Genomic DNA, 20,075 nt, shown 5'->3' on the forward strand with positions numbered 1-20,075 from the left:
CCAAAAATAAGGAATGCACACATCACACACGTGCGTCTGTGTATTCTGATCCTCGGCTGCACAGCCTCTGGGCAGCCACCTGGCACCTGAGCTGTGCAGAGACGGGTGGTGGCGGGGCTGCCCCGGGAGGGCTGGCGGGTGGTGGGAAGAGATGCCTGCGCGTGAATGGAAGTCTGGGGCAGAGGTCAGGAGCCTGTCTCCTGTGTGGCTGTGGCTCTGGCCTAGAGCTCCAAGGGGGGGGGGGGTCCAACGTCACCTGCCCAGAGGAGGACAGAGCACCACAAAAGCAGCCCTGAGAAACCAGGGCTCACGGGGCCTGGTCTCACCAACCACCGGGAGGATGGGGGCTGGTTGAGGAGGGGGCTGGTTGAGGAGGGGGCTGGACACCCCGGGCGGGGGTGCAGGGCGGATGCACGTGTCCTGGGTCCTAGGAGTGGGGAGGAGTGGGCTGCAGACCCGGGTGCCTGCCCCAAGTAGACGCTTGACAGACCGCGGCCAGATGGGGAGGCCCCTCCTGTCCCGGGCCGGCCTGGATCCTGACCCCCAGCCGGTGCAGCCTGGGCTTGGGGTTCAGCTCGAGTCTGAGTCTGGCCTGCCTGCACCTTCAGCTCCCCACGAGGCCCTGATGGGCTTCAGCAAGACTGTGGGTGCTGCACCCCACGCCAGGCCTGGCACGCTGCAGACGGCCTGTATGGAAAGGCCCAGAACTCGGACTGTCCAGCGGCTGCTGTAGGGCTGGGCCAGTGCCCCTGGCTCTCAGCTCTCACCCGGCCTCAGACCAGACAGCCAACTGTGACCCAGCATCCGGCCAGGGGACCCTGTTCCTTCAGGAGAGCCCCTGAATCAAAGGCCAAGGCTGGATTTTCATTGCATCTTTATTCCGTGTTTCACACATTGTATTCCAGACAGAACAGCCTCTAATCACTTCAGACTGATTGGCTCAGGCTCCAAGGACCCCGTCAACACCCCCTGCATTCAGTTCCAGGTTTACATACACATGGAAACACGCACAGAGCCTCACTGAACTTCGCAGATGCTTCCTATTTGAAAAACCAACTGCCTGCAGCGGACATCTTCTGTGTCCCCAGCATCTGGGCTGCACAGACTATCCGAGCCGCGGTGGGCAGTGCCCGGGGTCTAAGCAGGACGGGCCTTCGTGGAGCTGGACGCCCGGCAGGAAAGCAGCAGCGGGCCGGGGGCCTTGCGCGGGGAGGAACCCCTGATGCCAGGCTGGGGGGCAGGGACCGGCCAGTCGGGGTGCTCTCCGTCTGCTCTGTGGCAAGCAGGGCCCTCTGCTCATTTGGGGGCTTCTGACATTTGCACAGTATTTTGTGCTGATTTCCACGCACACGTAACGAGCCAAAAATAAGGAACGCACACATCACACACGTGCGTCTGTGTATTCTGATCCTCGGCTGCACAGCCTCTGGGCAGCCACCTGGCACCTGAGCTGTGCAGAGACGGGTGGTGGCGGGGCTGCCCCGGGAGGGCTGGCGGGTGGTGGGAAGAGATGCCTGCGCGTGAATGAAAGTCTGGGGCAGAGGTCAGGAGCCTGTCTCCTGTGTGGCTGTGGCTCTGGCCTAGAGCTCCACGGGGGTGTCCACGTCACCACGGGCGACATGCCCGTGACAGGTGCTCTCTGGCCGGGGCAGGCAATGTGGGGGAAGCAGGACGGGCCCCGGCAGAGCCCAGGGCAGGGCGGGTCTGGCACCTTCTGCAGCTGGGCTCACGGCCCCAGTGACCAACACACAGCAGCAGCGATCAGGTCCACAACACACCCGGAGACGCAGCGAGCAGAGGGGCCTGGGCCACTCGGCCCCTGCGGTGTGGGTGCAGGTGCAGGAGCGTCAGGACCCACCTATCCAGGTGGCCCAGGCGAGCGAGGCTGTGGCTGGAGCCTGAGCGTCCGCCCGACGCCCCGCATCACCCAGCGGAAGGGCTCCCGCCCGCGCAGGCTCCTTGACAGACCAGCCGGGGCGGTTCTCTGTTTCCAGAGGTCATGGATGGAAAGTAAGGCAATTTCTAGAGGCCGCGCTCTGCTCCCAGCTGCTGCAGCCACAGCCTCCCCAGGCTCGCCGTCTGCCTTCCAGCCACGTTTAAGCCAAGGGAGCAAGTACGCGGCAAAGTTAAAGTGACGAAGTTACAGAAATCCAGCTGGCTGTCAGAGGCCTGGGAGAGCACAGAGATTTCATAGGTTAGTGCAACGTTTCACTTATGACTTTGTCTACGTTTTATTCTCTTTCGTTCAACAGAATAGAATGTTTACATTTCCAAGTAGGTAAGGAGATGGCTGCCACCTCCCTCTGCCCCCGGCACCCGGACAGCGGGCCGCTCGGAGAGGGTCTGCCTCTCAGGCCGCCCCGGCTCGGGGCTCCACGAGGTGGGCGTTTGGCAAGGATGCTCCAGGGTCGGGAGAGGGGGACGCCCGGCCCCTCTCTGGCCCCGCGTGGCCAGGACCCTCCCTGGCTCTCTTTGGTATCTCAGAACACAGAGGCCGCCCGGCCCTCGCCGGGCCCTGGACCACGTCCCGGCCAGCCGCTCCAGCAAGGCCTCTCCTTGGCCGTGGCCTTCAGCCGGCCGGCAGTGGGGTGTGCTGCCCGGGGCGGGGGAGGCCACGGCGGTGGGCCCGGGCTCATTTCTTGTAGTGATTGGGGGCGTCCGCGAAGACAAACTTGAGGCGGTAGGCCTCGGCCAGCAGCAGGCTGACGTCTTCGTCGCCCCAGTGGGCTGTGGGCAGGTTCTGGAGGAAGAGCAGCAGCTCCTGGGGGGAGAGAGACAGCCTGGGTCAGACGGGGCAACCAGCTTGTCGGGGAGGGGGCCCCCGCGGGAGGAGCCCTGAGGAAACGCACAGGCCCACGGCGGGGTGAGCCGGGGGGGCCGCCCAGCCCCCGAGAATCGTGTCCCCCCCCCAGCTTGAGCCCGAGGGCCCCACGCCCTGCAGCCAGGAGGAAGCCCCCCGGGAGGCTCCCAGGCCTGCTGCGACGCGGAGGGCAGCGCCAGCAGCGCGACACAGCCGGGCCGCACGCACGCCCCCAGCCTCCTGGCACTCTGGGGCCCAGGGCTGTCCGGGCGGGGATGCCCAGAGCCCAGCCGCGGGGGGCCCTCGGGGCTCAGACCCAGAAGCCAGGCCTGGGCTCAGGTGCTGGCTGTGCTGCCTCCCGGATGCTGGGCCAGCCGCTGACCACCTCGGGGCCCCGGGTTCCCCATCGAGACGAGGGCCCCAGCTCCCGCCGGGGCCACCCGTGCCTGGCGCTCGGCGATGCGGGAGCCTGTACCAGGCCTGCTGTCCTCACGACGCCCCTCCCAGCGCACGGCCCTCTCCCCACTCCACAGTGGAGAGCCACGCGTCGGGACTCTCCGCCAGTGCGGCTTCCCTGTTGCTGCTTTTCCGTTCTTGGTCCCATTTCCTTTCGCATTTTGGACACTTTCTGGGGGCCTTTAAATTGAATTCATGGAGCAAACTTCACTGGCAGAACGTCCCCGGGGACGTATCAACATCAATCTGCTGTCTTTCACCATTAGATGCAACTTACACGGATGCCAGTCCAATTCCGAGCAGGTCGTAACTAAATACCTTTGGTTTTATTTTTAATCCACTTCGCTTCATATTATCACGACCTCGCTACTTGCAAGGTGAGAAGCAATACCCTCCCACTGCAGTAACGCAGCAACCCTACTGCACACTCAATTTCAGAATCTAATTTAGTCCCCCAGGTTCGGTGGACGGAGAGAGAATAGACATGCCTGGTGGTCCGCAGCCTGCAACGTTAAAGAAGGAAAAATCTGTCCGGGTGACCTTTATGAGAGGCAGGGGACACAGCCGAACACGCCCTTAAATGCAGATTTCTTTTTTTAAAAGGCCTGTCTTATTTATGAGCTAGGCAGCGACACCTCCGACCTGGGAGCCACGGCACATCTATTAGCCACATCATTCGGGAAAAGGGCCATCGGTCACGATGCTGTCACTGGGTCACACCCCAGGGGACCCGCCATCCCCTGCGATGGTGGCAGGGAGGGCCCGGTCCAGCAGCCCGGGAGGGCAATTCCATTTTTAATCTTAACTTCTCTGTAAACAGTGCTGCGACCACGTCTGCAGCACAAAAGTTAAAGGAAGGTTTGCTCACAACACGGAGGTTGTGAGGAATCAAAGACAAGTCGCGTCCCCGTGGTTCTTTTCTTCCCACGTCCATGAGATGCCACCACGGCAACAAAGCCACGGCCCGGGGCATCCCGCCCCCTCCATCGGCCTGTGTCATCGTGCCCTCCCACGCTGGCACGTGCTGTCCGCGGTGGCCGGGAGGGACCGTAGCGATGGTGCCGTCCCCGCCGCGCAGCCTGGAGGCCTGCTGCTCTCAGCCCCCAGCAAGGTCACGGTCACCCCGGAGTCTGGAGGCCCGCAGCACCCGGCCCCGCAGAGGGCAGAGGCCCCGAATCCCGGGTTGCCCGGGGTCTCGGTATGACAAGCAGATTGACTGTCCTCTGGACACTCTGGATGTCACCTCGCAAGCATGTGGATCGTGGCTGGTGGTCCCTTTTGCCAGGCAGTCCCCTGCGGAGGCCCCGCCAGCACCACCCCGGCCACAGGTAGCCCTGCAGGCGTCGTCTTGTGGGTGACGGCAGTGGGGGGAGCGGGGGGCAGGGTGAAGGGCGGGGCCCTGGGCTGGGCTGTTGCCGGGGACATCTTTTCCACAGGGTCTTTCCCGCTCTGACTTTTGCCTCTGGGTAGGTTCCAAGAGGTGAGCCTTCCAACGTTAAACAGCAAATAATGTTTACGGCTTTGGGGACTTCTTGCCAAAACAGTTTCATTTTTCCAGAGAGAGGAATTACGTTACCATCTGCAAAGTATGATTATCTCTACCTCTTTTGTTCCTCCCAGGAAGGACGAAATGGTGACACAGTGGCATCCAGGAAGGTGGGCAGGGGGTCCCGTCTCAGGGCCCCAGGTTCTCTGTCTGGTTGGCCCCCTGCAGAGGCTCCCGTGAGCCCAGCAGTAAGGCCACACACAGCCAGACACAGAGGAGGCGGGTCCAAGCCCAGCACACCCCCATCACGACCCCACAGAACCCTGGAGGCACATCCTTGGTGTCCTCACCTACGTCATGGGGTGATCCGTCTCCTCTGTGACATCAACAGCACCACGTGTTCCCATGTCCCCGACATGAAGCACACAGCACGCGGTGCCGACCTGTGAACAGTCGCTAGGGCACAGTCAGCTAAAGGCACGCACACTTGTAAAGGCAGCTGAACGCGGGGCTCAAATCCAGCCCTGCACCACTCAGCCGTGCCGGTCTCCTGGCTCTCTGTGCCTCGGTTTCCTCATCTGTAAATGGGGACAATAACGTGCCTCCCTCTCTGGGTTGTTAATTTGTGCAAAGTGCTCCCAACAGCGCCAGAATATAAAAAGCACAGGATAAGTGTCACCTGCTGCTGCTATTATTCAATTAGTCTTCAATCACTGTTCGCGGTGGTGGTGATCGTCACGGCAGCAGTAGTGGCGTTTGTGCCGAATAAATTCCTATCCGTGGGAAACGCCAGGGAGTTTGGCAAACAAGCTCAAGAGCTTGTTTGCTTGTTGGCAGAGCTCAGAGCAGGCAGCGCCGGCATCTTGAGGAAGGAAACACGCCGCACGTGTCGACCTACGGGCTGTGGCTAGGACCCCGACCAGGGAGCCGCGTGGGACCCTTTGGAGGGGACTTCAAGGAGCGCCTGTGGACTGGATCGTCCAGTTCTGATGTCTGATACAAAAGGCACTGCGTGTCATCAAAACGGCCCCAAATAGTCGATCACGGGAAGAGCAGCTCTGGTGCAAGGCAGACAGGTCCCCTCACTCCACCTGCCTCTGCGTCAGGGCACACGCGCCATCACACGGCCGGCTCTGCCCTCGGCGGCCAGACAAAGGGTTACGAGGCGAACAACGCTCAGCCCTGCGCAGGGGTCCGGCCAGGCGTGACTGGCGGGCGGCTCTCGACGCGGCCCCCCGTCTGTCCCCCCACTATGGGGGTCTCGGTGGAGATGTGGGTAGATCACACTCCAGATCTCAGATACTTGGTCTGAACAAAAGTCTGCGAGATGTTTCTTAACTTTAATATTGATCACAGGTTGAAAGATAATGTTATAGACGTACTGGGTTAAATAAAATATTAATCTCGCTGGTTTTCCCCTTTCTGCGAGGCTCCCAGAAGCCCTCCCTCGTGGCGGGCGTTCCTCTCCAGCGGACAGCGCAGCTCTGATTACACCCAACACAGCCCCCCTGCTCCGGGGCAGCGGCCGCGACGGTGCCGAGCACGCCCCCTTCTGCGGACCCTCGGGCACAGGACTCACCCCAAGGCTCCCAGGTCAAGGCCGGCTCCGTGCACGTGGCAGAGCACACCGAGGCCAGGAGTTTACAGCCTGGCCACGCGCAGAGACGAGTGAATTAATCATGACGGGGCTGAAGGCCCAGTTGCGAACTCTGATTATTTTCTCCCCTTAACTGAGAAGAAGAAACAGTAACCCTGCACTGACGTGGGCAGGTGACAGGCCTAATTGGTTTAATTCACTTCGCCACCACGTTCCAACAGTCAATTTGTGCAGCTCGGCCAGCAAACCTGCCACTGGGGAGCCCCGACCGGCCGCGGAAAGGTGGCCCTGGGTGCCACCCGGGGTGGCCGTGGGGACATGCAGGCTGGGGTGGGCAAGGCTGGGGCCTCGGGCATTTCTCCCACATCCTCAGCCTTCCAGGCGAGGAGACCGAGGCGGGGGAGGCAGGAAGCCTGGCCCAGGGCCTGGGTGGCTCGGCACCTGCGCAGCAGGCGGGTCTGTCCCCGCAAGGCTGGGCGACGTCAGAGCACAGGCGGCCGGGAACTCTGGAAGCCAAGGCTGCGTCTGCCGGGCGGGGGCAGTGACAGGAGTGACCTCCAGGCTGCGAGGGTCCGAGGGGCAGTGACTCAGCCATGCTCAATGCAGGAGTGGCCCTGTGGTCCATCATCTCCACGTCACCATCATCTCCACGTCACCATCATCCCACTGACACCCGGCGGGCCCTGGGGGCGTCACCGCCTCAGAGGTGCCGGGCAGCTCCTGCCAGGGCTGTGCTGAGGACCTGAGGACCCAGCGCACACAAGCTCAGCAGGACGCCCGGCACACGGGAGCTGCCACCATGGCCGCCACCACCCTCGCTGTGGTCATGGTCGTGGCCGTGGCCCCGGCTACCAGGACCTCAGACGACGAGAGTGGTGGTCACACAAAGCGGCTGCAGCTGGAATCTGCACGGCACCTTGCGCCCGGGCCTGCCCTCTGTGGGCGGATGTGCTGGTCTGGGCCCACGTGGCCAGCCTCCCGCCCCCCTGCCCACCCGGGCGAGTCTCCAGGGACCACACGCTCCAAAGGTCAAAGGTCACGGTCCAGGCCCAAACCCAGTGCCCGGCAGCCGGTGCAAGGCCAGGTCGTTTGTATTCCTGCCTGTGCAGGGGCTGCTGGGGCTTGAATCCACATTCAACATAAAATACCTGTTCTTGGTCAGTACATGTGTAAAAGGGAAGAAAAAAAGGAGCCGAGATTAAATTACGCTGAAGCGGGTTTGCGGCGACTGCCGGCAGCGCTGACAGCAGCGGGTTGCCGGGCAATTCTGATGGTTCGGGGGCTCCTGGCCGGGCCTCCCTGGGCACCCCCGGGGGTGGGGGACGGGGCGGGCACGGCGCCATGAGCCGGGAAGCTGGCGTGCATCTGGCACATGGTCCTGGAGTCATGCGTGACCGTCCAGCCCGCGGCTCTCTCCTTTCTGCGCCTCCATCCACTGTCTGCTCCCTCGGCCAGGACCTTCCCGTCGGCGTGGGGAGACGGGACCCTGCCCTGGGCCACACGACGGGGTCTGCAGGAGCAGGCCGGGCTCTGTCCCCTGCGTGGCGATGGCTGCTACAGGCAAGGACAAACATGAACCTCGGGGGTCACCACTCAAGAGAAGGTCCCAGGGCCGTCCCTCAAGTCAGTGGTCAACCACCAGCTGCCCTGGGCCCAGAGTTCACTTTGTGCCAAGCACCAGGCTACACGCTGACCTTCTGACCAATCCCGGGGCTCCCCCCTCCCCCCCGTGTCTATGACCAATCCCGGGGCTCCCTCCCTCCCCCCCCCGTGTCTAATACCAATCCCGGGGCTCCCACCTCTCCTCCCCGTGTCTACGACCAATCCCGGGGCTCCCACCCCTCCTCTCCATGTCTACGACCAATCCCGGGGCTCCCACACGCCCACCTGGGAAAGAGGAATCTGGGACCCCAGGAATCTTAGTGACAGATTAGTGACGCCTGGCGCTGGGAGGGCTGCTTCCTCCAGGGCTACCCTCCTGAGCCCTGAACCTGACCTCTGCAAGACCCTGCCTCTCTGAGAGGCCACGTGCTCAGAGGGGGCTGCCCCCCTCAAATGTGCCCCCCTGCTCTCCCCCCATCACTTAAAGGACACCTCCTAGGGACCCGGCAGCCCTGGGCTGGAGATAAGACAGCCGAGGCTCTGACCTGGTCCCTCCTCCTACAGCTGAGAGCTGACCAGAGGATAAGACCTCGGGAAGCCTCCTGGGTGGGCAGGAGGATGCTGGGCGCGAGCAGGGCTATGATGCTACAAAGGCCCTGTCCCGCGCCACTGGCACACCCCGCCTCCTGCACCAGCCACGGCCCCAGGAGGGGCCCAGAGGCCCTAGTATGAAAATTACCTATGAAAAGTTCACCCTTATTTCCCTTATTTTTAACCTATCACACGCGATGCCCTTTAGCCAGGAGATCAAAGAATACAGAACTCAACCTGACGCTCAGCAGACGTGAAGGCGGCCCTGCAAAGGTCAGTCCGCCCGGCTCGCTCGGGGGCCTGACTCGCCACGTCCAATCCTGCGTCCCCACCAGATTCGGACCCCGGCGTCCAGGAAGACAGAGCCCCTGCTGTCTCGGGGGGCGGGGAGGGGGGGAGGCTCGGGCCCTAACACCTTCCGGGAGGGGCTGGGCAGCTGGAGGCCATCAGGGCCGTGCTGGGCCCCCTGGGGCTGCTTCCTGCCTCCCTCCCTCTCCCCGCCCTCCCAGATGGTCCTGTGACAGCTGATTCCTTTGACAATCCAGTTATTAGTTTGAAAATCTTGTCAAGTTCTGGACCAAACCAGGGCTAAAAATAGAAGGACGGTGACAGCTGGCTGGGATGGACAGCCAGCTGCCAGGCTGACCCACTGGCTGGTGACAGCCCTCCATAAGGTAGGATATGGAAGGTGACACCACAGAGAGAGATATTCTGAGGACTCTGGGAGGTGTGCTTTCCTTGCAATTAATTTCATATTTCTTTGTCAAAAAAGGGATTCTAAAGAGAAAACACCTTTGGGTACTGAAAACACAAGCTTGACATGAGCGCCCCAATCGAGCGAGCTCTGCGCTTCATGCGCACGGCTGAGAGGCGTTTGATCAGCACACAGAGGATATTTAAAATCCTGGCACGGCAGTTACAGCCGGCTCCATCCCGCAGGGACCTCTCCGCTTCGTGGGCTGGAGGGCCGGGCGGCTGGTCGCAGACGGGGTGCGATGGAGAGATGGAGATGCTGTCCATGGAGGCCCCTCGAGAACGCCCAGTCGGGAAGGATGCCCACTTAGCGGGGAGAGGCCCCAGGCCCATGTTTATCTAGACGCAGCAGAGACGCCCCTTCCAAACGGGCAGAGGGAAGGCGCCGTGCAGAAGGCTCGGGAGCCTGGAGGTGGCGCCAGCTGTTACTCCCCAAGAAATCAGAGGAGGGGGTCACGAGAGGGAGGCTGGGGGCGGGGGATTGCTGCGGGCTGCCATCTGAACCCGCCCCCCAGCCCTGGGGGTGCTGCCTGCACAGGCTAGCGGCAGCTCCCACAGCCTCCCACGTCCCCGGGGGCTACCCTGCCGGGCTCTGGGGCAGGGACGGCGTCGGCCCGGCGGTGCCAGTCCACGTGGCTCCCCACATGTGGCCCTCTCCCCATGTCCAGTGTCCCCCCAGTGTCGGTCCTCCCTATTGACCCCCCCTTCCTGAAACCCCCTTGCCCAACCTTGCCTGCAGATCACCGCCCATGCCCCCGGCCACCCTGCCAGTCTCCTTGGTGAACCCTCCCCCTGCCAGCCCTCTCAGGGCGGGCGGCCGCCCTCCCTGGAGCTAGGGTCACCCGCACCCGTGTCCCCACCCCCCCAGCTGTCCCTGAACCCAGTCCTTGCATGTCCTGTGGCTGCCTGCACCCCTCTGCACTTGTATGCCGCTCGCCGTCACACGACCACGTAAGGGCTCCCAAACTAAACATGTCCCCTCTCTCCTCCTCCCTCCACAGACGGGGGCACGCAGCCCGCACACACGGTGCCCTTGCCACAGCAGTAAGACCCGTGCTCCCAGGACCGAGCCCTCCCTCCCAGGTCCAGCCCACCCCGGCTCCCTGGGCCCTCCCGCCCTGCCTCGCTCGCACCCCAGCCCAGCCCACCACCACCCTTTGGTGGATGACCGCGGGGCCCCCTGGTTTCCCAGCCCACCCCCCAATCCATCACCAGCACGGCCGCAACACCAGCTTCATCTTGAAAAGGAAAACCGTCCCCCAGCGACTCTGCTCTCCGCAAGCCACCGAACAGCTGGCACTGATGCTGGCCCTAGAGCCCAGACCCGCAGACTAGGGTCCCTGTGGCTTGGCTCTGGTCGCTCCCCTTGAGAGACACCAACATTCAGCTCCTCCTCCAAGGGTGTCCCCTGGCGCGTCCCACGACCGTCAGGTCCCGCGTGCACCCCGAGAGCCCATCCCCGGCCACCCTACCTGAGCGCTGAGATGTGCTGCAGGCTGGCCCAGGGCCCCTGGCGGGGGGGGGCGGGGGCATCTTCCTTCCCGAGAAAGGCCCTAAAGGGGACATTTATCTCCAGGGTCTACAGATGGTGACTCCCCCACTCCTCAGAGGAAGGCAACAGAGCCCCGGGTCCTGGAGCAGGGCGCCCTCCACAGCGCCCGGCACGCAGTCACAACTGGCAGATGCCCAAGGAGACAGGAAAAGCTTGGGCTGACGGTGGCACAGGGGACAACAGGGTCCCATGAGATGGGCTGCCTCAGCCTGATGGGGACACTCGGGGCCCCGACCACTCTTCAGCCTGCCCCGAAACAGCCAGGGGGCCCAGAAGGAGCCCTGGGGCCGGCCAGTGGAGACACTGCTCTTCCCTTTTGCAAGTGGCTGCGCTCAGAGAGACAGACCACTGGGAAAGCCACCACGTGGTGGCCTTACGGCTCCCACGAGCTCAGGGTCCTCCTAAACCCCAGGGAGGTGGGGGCCTTCCAGGAAGCCCACCGGAGACCACCAAGACCTCCAGGCACACCGCCTCGGTGACCTCCCCCAGTCCCCAGGAAGGCTCTCAGCCCAGATGACAGCTGAGACACGAGCCCTTCGCCCACTGGGGAGAGAGGCCACCAGCAGGGCCACAGCTGGACCCACGGAACCAGGATGTTCCATGACCGTGAGCCACACTCGCAGAGGCTGCATCCGGACCACCGGTAGTATCGACTTGCAGCAGAGCTGGTTTCACAGACTCACCAGCAAAATGATATTTTCTTTGTCATACACATTGTAAAGCTGATTAAATTTCCCGAGCTGTCCAAGTATGTTCACATTGATTTTCCCGCTGCCTGGGAGGCCAGGAGGGAAAACGCGCAGCGTGGCTCAGCCCGCAAGGCCCGCTTTCATGCCAGCGCGTGCTGGGGCCACCCTGTGAGATGTGGGGAGAGTGCCCAGAACCACGGGGGCGTGAGAGCCCCGCGCGTGCACACAATCACCTCTGAGGGTGGCAAGTGGACTCAAAGCCACCCAGGCCCTCCTGGTGGGCTCCTGGGAGGAGCCTGGAGGCACAAAAGGGGCATTTTACATGGATAACAGCCCTTTACCAGACATGTTTTGCAAATATTTCCCCCCACTCTGTGCTCTGTCTTCTCACGCCCTTGACACTGTCCTTCGCAGAGCAGAAGATTTCATCTGAGTAAGTCCAGCTTACCAGGATCGCGTCTTTGGTGTTGTAGCTAAAAAGGCATCACCATGTCCACGGCCACCCAGGTCATCTCCTAGGTCGACTTTCAGCAGCTTCGTAAGTTCTGTGTCTTACATGAGGGTCTGTGATCCACGCTGGGTTCATCTAGCGAAGGTGGCAGGTCTGTGTCTGGACTCAGCTTTCTGCACGGGGACGGCCAGCTGTTCCAGCACCACGTGCTAAGAGGCCACCTCTGCTCCGTTGTGTTGCCTTTGCCCCCTCGTCAAAGGCCCGCTGACTACGTTTACGGGGCCTATTTCCAGGCTCTCTATTACGTTCCAGTGGTCTGCGTGTCTCTTCTTTCGCCACACACCCTGCGACCACACCCTCCCTCACCTGGCCTTTGAACACGCTTTGCTGAAACCCTTTGGGGAGTTTGGGTTTTTGGAGTCTTTTTGAGCACAAGCCAGCCGTTTTCGTTGTATGGCTCTGTAATAAACCTTTCTTCACTCCAAACGCCGACGTCTCGGTTTGTCTGGCCTCACTGCACGTCGGGCACATGGTAACATCTTGCTGTCTGCAGCCTCACGGTCCATCTGGGTGCTGGGCAGCGTCATCCTTCATCTTTGCTCTTCGCCAATATTGTCTGGGCCATCTGGGTCTTTTGCCTCCTTCCTATAAGCTTTAGAATCAGTTTGCCAACAATCCAATAACTTGTCGAAACTTTGAACAAGTGAATTCACAGCGACCTGGGGCAGGTGAGGGCCTCCCTGCTAGGTGTCCCCCGGCTCAGGCCCTGCGTGAAGGGCCCAGCAGTCACCTGGTGGCGTCAGTGACGACGCTGGCCCCTCGGCAGAGGGACCGCACCTCCCCAGCCCGCCCGAGCCGCCCTTCGGCAGGGGGCGTGAGTGGAGGCTCTGGGCCCAGGCCACCTGTGCCAATCGCCAGCACTGCCCTCGCTAGGGGGTGAGTTGGGTGCCTCACCCGTCCCAGCTGTAAATGGGACGACGACAGCACTGACCTCGTGGTGCTGCTGGGAGAACGAGGCAAATGCACAGAGCCCACGGCTGGTGTGCGCCTACAACGTCCGCGCCCCTTCCCCCGCAGTTCCCTTACAACCCCCGTCTACACAGCGGGGCTTCGGCTGCACCAAAGGCTCCGTTCCCCTGACTCCAAGGCCCAGGATCTCAGCCACTGAAGTCGTGTCTGGGCACCTGCACGCGTCCCCCTGCAGTGACCTGGTTGACAGCGACACCCGTGCGCTCCAGAGTCCGCAGGAGCTGAGCGTGTAGGGGCCCATGTGCCGGTCGGGCCACGTCCACGGGACCAAGAAGGAGGTCCCGAGGAGGGGCACTGGCCAGTGGTGGGCACGAGGCTCCCCTGCACCTGCGGCTCACCTTCCTGGGGGCCCCTCCCGGCTGCCATCACCTCCTGAGCCCCCCAGCGGTGCCTGGAAGGTGGGGCTGGTGGGCCCTGGGCGAGCTGAAGCTGCCTTACTCCGCCCTTCACCCCCCCCCGCCCCCGCTTGCCTTTATGCTGCAGGCAAAAGGGCCTTTTCCCCTGGGGAGAAGGGGAAAGAACCTTCTAGAATGAGCAGACAAACTCCGGGAGAGGAACTCTGGGTCACAAACGTCCCCTTACAGCTCACTTACAATGTGCAGCTCCACCGAGGGCCTCTGGCAGCCCTGGTGCGAGGCTCTGACCTACAAGAGGAGACAGAAGCCCCGGAAGGAGACAGAAGCCCCGGAAGGAGACAGAAGCCCCGAAAGGAGACAGAAGCCCCGGAAGGAGACAGAAGCCCCAGAAGGAGACAGAAGCCCCGGAAGGAGACAGAAGCCCCGGCTCAGGAAGGTTGCAGGGAGGGGGAGGGATGGGGATTGGGCGGCTCGGGCTCTTCTTCTACGAAAGAAGCCAAAGGCAGTGATATTTTAGAACACCCTTACCCTGGGTGCTGGCGAAAGGTTTGCGCCTCCCACCCCTCCAAGTACACGATGCCGAGACCCTCCGTCCAGGGGCATCTGGCCTGACCCGGAGCGATGGGGCAGGGGCCTCGGAAACCTCCGACTAAAGGGCCGACTCTGGCGGGAGGCCGGGGAGGCCGCGGAGCAGGACACACGTGAGAGGAGGAGGACGCATCGGGGCAGTGAGCCGCGAGGCTCTCCCGTGTCTCCTGGATGCCGAGGCCCCCGCGCCTCCTCCCGGTCTCTGCCAGGCCCCAGGGACCGAGCCCTGGGCAGGTTCCTCCAGGCAGGGCCCTTCCTGCGTGTGCAGGTCCAGAACGCCCAGCAGAGAGCATGCGGGGCCGAGGGGACCCTGCAGACAGGGCGGCCGGGAAGGGACCCCAGGCTCCCCAGGCCCGGCTCTGTGATTCAAGCCCCTGCTTCCCAGACACTGGGCGCTGCGTAAACATCCCTCCAGGGGGACACCGTCCACTGAGCTACAGGACAAGTGCCCCGACGGTGAGGTTTAAAATGCAAGCTTCTTCCTGGAAACTGTTCAAAACTAATGAACTAGCTGCACGGCAGGGCTTTTACCTCCTGATTCCAGTAAGACCCGGGCTGTAAATCTCCTGGCGTTAGGACACTTTCCTTTTGTTTTCAGGAATGTTAAAGGGTCACCATCAAGTACTCTGGACCTGAGATTTACGGACTTTTAGGGGCAAAAGTGTCTCTTCAGTCTTCATCAATTCAGAAAGGTGTTTAAAGAGGAGATTCTCCTCTGCCCCCTACCCTCATCTGCTCCACCAAGGGTCTCAGCGACAGAAGGGACACTGCTGGGCTGAAGCTGGGACTGGGGGTGGGGAACGAGTTGGCTCCCAGGTCCTGTTGCACTGGCGTGGCGCCCTCCCCGGGAGACAGAGGCAGCATCTCCCGGAGGCCAAGGCTTCGGTTCGGGTGTTCTCCTTCCACAGCCACATTCTGGGGAGGTGTGTGGCTCCTTATGATGTCTCCACAGCACGGTCACCCTCAGGGCCTTTATATGATTTTACCATATGACTCAGTTCCTTGAGGGCAAAGGCTCGGACAGACTAGGCCCAGCAGGCCTCCGGAACGCCACCGTGCTCGACTGAGAGCAGCAGGGCATGTGTCCAAGTAAATGTTGAGTGGAGGGTAGGTGGGTAGATGGATGGGTGGGTGGATGGGCGGGTGGATGGGCGGGTGGGTGGATGGATCGATGGGCGGGTGGGTGGATGGATGGGCGGATGGATGGATGGATCGATGGATGGATAGGCAGATGGGTGGGTGGATAGATGGATGGATGAATGGATGGATGGATGGATGGGCAGATGGGTGGGCGGATGGATGGGTGGATGGGTGGATGGGTGGGTGGATGGATGGGTGGATGGGTGGATGGGTGGGTGGATGGATGGGTGGGTGGATGGATGGATGGATGGGTGGGTGGATGGATGGATCAATGGGTGGGTGGGTGGGTGGATGGGCGGGTGGGTGGATGGATCGATGGGCGGGTGGGTGGATGGATGGGCGGATGGATGGATGGATCAATGGGTGGGTGGATGGATGGATGGATGGATGGGCGGATGGGTGGGTGGATGGATGGATGGATGGATGGATGGACGGATGGATGGATGGATGGATGGATAGGCAGATGGGTGGGTGGATAGATGGATGGATGAATGGATGGATGGATGGATGGGCGGATGGGTGGGCGGACGGATGGGTGGATGGGTGGATGGGTGGGTGGATGGATGGGTGGATGGGTGGATGGGTGGGTGGATGGATGGGTGGGTGGATGGATGGATGGATGGGTGGGTGGATGGATGGATCAATGGGTGGGTGGGTGGGTGGATGGATGGATCAATGGGTGGGTGGGTGGGTGGGTGGATGGGCGGATGGGTGGGTGGATGGATAGATGGGCAGATGGGTGGGTGGGTGGATGGATGGATGGATGGATGGATAGATGGATCAGTGGGTGAGTGGATAAATGGGTGGATGGATATAGGGGCAGGTAGGAGAATGGACAGATAAAAAAGTAAACAGAACAACGCCTGGGATGGTCCTGAAAGTAGGCTGTGGCTCTAACCTTCCCACCGGAAGCCAGCTAGTCCCATGAGCAGCCAACCTCAGCCTGACCTGTGGGGCCACAGCTGTACCAGATTCCGTACGTGCTCCCAGCGCCTGGCAGAGGGCCTAGCACACAGGAGGCTTATGTTCCATTAGCACCATTACTGATCAAACTGATGCATAAAAATGTGAACACATTCTGTGCCAGATAACCATTTCATAGAACAGAAATTTCAGTCACATTCATGTTTTATCCAGTTGAGTGCTACTTGGGAACTAGTGGAATCTGACACATAAACTGCAATCTTTAAACTAAGTTATTAGCCAAGTCGATCCCTTCCCTTCCTTTCCTGCCTCCCTCCCTCCCTCCCTCCCCAGGAAAACACAGCACAAAAAAATAATCCAATACTAAATACTAATACTAATCCAATACTAATCCAATCCCCAATACTAAACGTGGCCAACAAAGGAAGAACCTACACCTTGAAAGAGGTGTTTGGTACCAATCTCTCAGCCCCATTTCTTCTTGCAGAATCGTGGTGCCTGCGATTGGGCAGGCGGGTTGGGGTGTGGCTGGGAGCCCAGGTATGGAGTTGGACTGCCCTGGGGTCTGGTCAGCTGTGTGACCCTGGGCGGTCCATCTCTGAACCCCAGATGTAGGGACAACCCCGCCCTCTGGCAGAGCTCTTTCAAGGATTAAAATGTTACACGTAAAGAGCACAGCGAGCTCTGCAAAAGACACACGAAACACGGGGCAGCCCTTAGGAGGGCTGGGATCTGGGCCTCTCACTCGGGAGAGCAGGACGGTGAGGACAGGGGACCTGATCAAGGCCCTAACCCCGGGCGTGGAGGCTGAATCCCAGGCCCCCTCCAGCTAGCGCCCGCTCAGGGCCGCCTGTTGGCTGGTAGTCGGGAGAAGCATGTGTTTTTCTGGGGGGGGGGGCCAAGTTCTCATAGGACCGACGCACCACCTCGGCACCAAGAACCACGTGGCAAGTGGCCCGCCACCAGCCCAGGCCCAGGGCAGCAACACTGAAGCGTCCAGGGCCACCCCCAGGGCCACCATGTCCGGCTGCCGGGCTGCAGGTGGAGGGCAGGCCGGGCAGGGGCAGCTCCCTAGGGCCTGGCCGGCTGCCACGCCAGGGAAGCTTCCAGGTAAACAGCTCGCTTCCTGAACCGCCCCACGTGACCCGGGAGACCTAGCTTAAAACAGGTGGAGCCAACTGGCCACCAGGAAAGAAGCGACAGTTCCACACACACACTCAGCGCCTGTGCGATCTGATTATTTCCACTGGTTTCTAAGTACATACAGCTCAACTTCTGCTCAAAATTATCTGCACTGCTCCCAAGGAGGAGAAATCGCCTTAAGAGTCGCTGGGCTTCACTGGGGGCGCTGTGGCTGCTCCTCCCGCCCTGTCTCCAGCGTGACAGAGGTGTCACCTAACGATGCGGGGGGGAGGGCGTGCAGAATCAGACTGGTATTTAAGAGTGCGACTCTAACCAAGGGCAACCACGTCACAGGAGGCATCACGCTGTTTGACTCTGCGACATGTTCACAGGCTGGCGTGCACGTCCCAGCAGGAATGAGGTTTATTCCAACGGGATTATTTGGAGACATAAACCCAGCACTGGGGGCTCCCCTGGTGGCGCAATGGTTAAGAATCCGCCTGCCAGTGCAGGGGACACGGGTTCGAGCCCTGGTCCGGGAAGATCCCACATGCCGCGGAGCGACTAGACCCGTGCGCCACAACTACTGAGCCTGCTCTCTAGAGCCCACGAGCCACAACTACTAAGCCTGCGCCCTAGAGCCTGCGAGCCACAACTACTGAGCCCACGAGCCACAACTACTGAGCCTGTGTGCCTCAACTACTGAGCCCGCGCGCCTAGAGCCCAGCGCTCTGCAACAAGAAAAGCCACCGCAAAGAGAAACCTGCGCACGGCAACGAAGAGTAGCCCCCACTCACCGCAACTAGAGAAAGCCTGCGTGCAGCAACGAAGACCCAACACAGCCAAAAATAAAAATAAATTAAATTAAAAACAAAAACAAAACCAGCACCAAGAGCCAAGCCTCTCCCCCGCAGCAACGCCTGAGTACAAACGTGCACGTCGGCTACGGCAGCACCAGTGCAGGCCCACGGCAAGCACTGACCCCCGGACAGGAAGTGGCTGAGAGCAGATGAGGGAGTCTGCAGACGGGCTGGCCCGTCGCCCCGAGATCCCTGGGGAAGGTGGCTTCACACCTGTCCCCATGGGTCACCCTCCGCACGGCCCCTATCGGGACCCCGTGGGAGCACAGTCTCAAAGCTCCCTGCGGAGAACAAGAAGGGTGGCAACCCCGGTATGACAGCGATGAAGGAGCTGGGGTCCTCCAGGGCACCTCAGTGCCTGGGCGACGTGGGTCCCGGGCGCGTACCCCGGATAGGGTGTGTGGGACGTGTGGCCGCACGCGCTACCACGCCAGTGCCAACTGTATCCTCTGAGATGCTCCAACCAGCAACCTCCGCCCCAGACACCCCCCCCCCCAGCAGTTACGCCAGGGGGAGTGGCCTTTGGAAGCCTGAGTCCTGGTTCCTAATCGGTCACTGATGAGCCCAGGGGTGACTCAGTGTGGACACACAGCAGTGAAACACATGAGGTCAACTTCTGGCAAAGGCTCGGTGTGGGACTCGTGAGGGTCTTTCCAGGCCAAGGGGCCCAAATCCAGGCTGGGCCACCAGGGGGGATGGCCACAGCCCCCCGAGCCGGCCGCACGTGGGTTCTAGGCTCCCGCCAAACAGGCAGCTGGGACGCACACAGCTGTCCACTGACACCCCGAGGAGGCTCCCCAAGGACGTGCCGGCCTGGACGGGAAGAGGAGACACCTGCTGGAGCCCTCGCCCCCCCAAGGGACGACGTGCCAAGCAGGGCCCCGGGGGGGCGCGGGGGGGGCACTGCAGACACATGGTTCTCGCAGCTTCTCCAGGAAAACACACCCACGTCACGCCCAGCTGCAGGTATCCGCGGTCCGCTGCCTGACCCACTGCCATGCAAGGCCGAGGGCACCTGGGGTGGGGCGTGTGTCCTTAGCCGGAACACACAAAGCACACAGAGAGCAGTGGGCGGGGCCCAGTACCTCCGCTGTCACTTTCACAGGCTGTAACTCTGGGCCTTCTCCTTCAGTAAGGGTCGGGGGGCCTGGGGGGACCCTGAGATGCTCTACCTTCCCAACTCCTTGACTAAGATAGCGGGCCTCAGAACTACAGGGGACTAGGAATCCTTTAGGTGACAGTGACACCAGTGATGAGTCTCCACGAGCACCTGTGCTCCCCCTGCATCCGTGACAATCCTGAGAGCGGGTGCTGGTCCCCATCCCTCAGAGGAAGACGCTGAACCCCACACAGGGACACACTCTGGTCTCGGCTGTGAGGTTCGCCGGGGGCTGGAGGTGCTCAGCAGGGTGGGGTCCCTGCTTCGGGCGCAGAGTGTGAGGCTGGGGACAGGGGCAGCATAGCTCCTGCAGACAGAGCCCCAGGAAAGCCTGCCCCAGCAGAGGAGGAAAGATGGGGGGCATGGTGGGGTCCTCAGCTCCCTGACAAGAGGCAGCAGGTGTCCCGTCTGCCTGCTGCGAGGGGCGCGAGGAAGGGCGGGAGGCCGGGTGTCTGCAAAGCTCCCGCATCCCGTCCAGCTGGACCCTCCACCCCCGCCGGCCCAGCTGAGGATCAGACACGCTAAATAAGAGAAGAGCAAATATTGTTTCTTTGCATGAGGAATTACAAGATCAATGCAACTTCTTCTGTGTGCTATATCTCAAAAAACAAACACCCCGAAATTGAATTAAGAAATACTATCGTGTTTGCCCTGAAAATCCTCAAACTAATCAGGGTAACAAAATGAACGTTCTGTACAGATCAAGGGCTTTTAGGATTGAAAGTGGATCGTAAGGCAGATTTCTTCGAGCACTTCCATCAGTTTCATCTCATCTCTGTTATTTATGCGGCACGAGGGGAGAGGACTTGGTGATCCCAGGACCTTGTGGCCGAGTTTGTTACCCTTGCGCTGGACCCCCTCCAGGGGCCGGAATGGGTGAGCCAGGCCTGCGGGGGGCGAGCGTGCCACCGGTCACCACT

General features: G+C 61.4%; 1 protein-coding gene across 2 annotated transcripts in view; it reads right to left on the reverse strand.

Annotated features, from left to right (window-relative positions):
• Positions 1-861: 861 nt before the first annotated feature.
• Positions 862-20,075, reverse strand: part of TBC1D22A (TBC1 domain family member 22A) — a 313,242-nt gene continuing 294,028 nt past the window's right edge. For both annotated transcript variants that reach the window (XM_061204253.1, XM_061204252.1), the window contains one exon: positions 862-2,761. In XM_061204253.1, the coding sequence (XP_061060236.1) occupies positions 2,633-2,761 (129 nt within the window). In that variant the 3' untranslated portion in view covers positions 862-2,632. The remainder of the gene's footprint in view (positions 2,762-20,075) is intronic.

This window comes from Eubalaena glacialis, chromosome 11, assembly GCF_028564815.1.
Source record: "Eubalaena glacialis isolate mEubGla1 chromosome 11, mEubGla1.1.hap2.+ XY, whole genome shotgun sequence".
NCBI lineage: Eukaryota > Metazoa > Chordata > Mammalia > Artiodactyla > Balaenidae > Eubalaena > Eubalaena glacialis.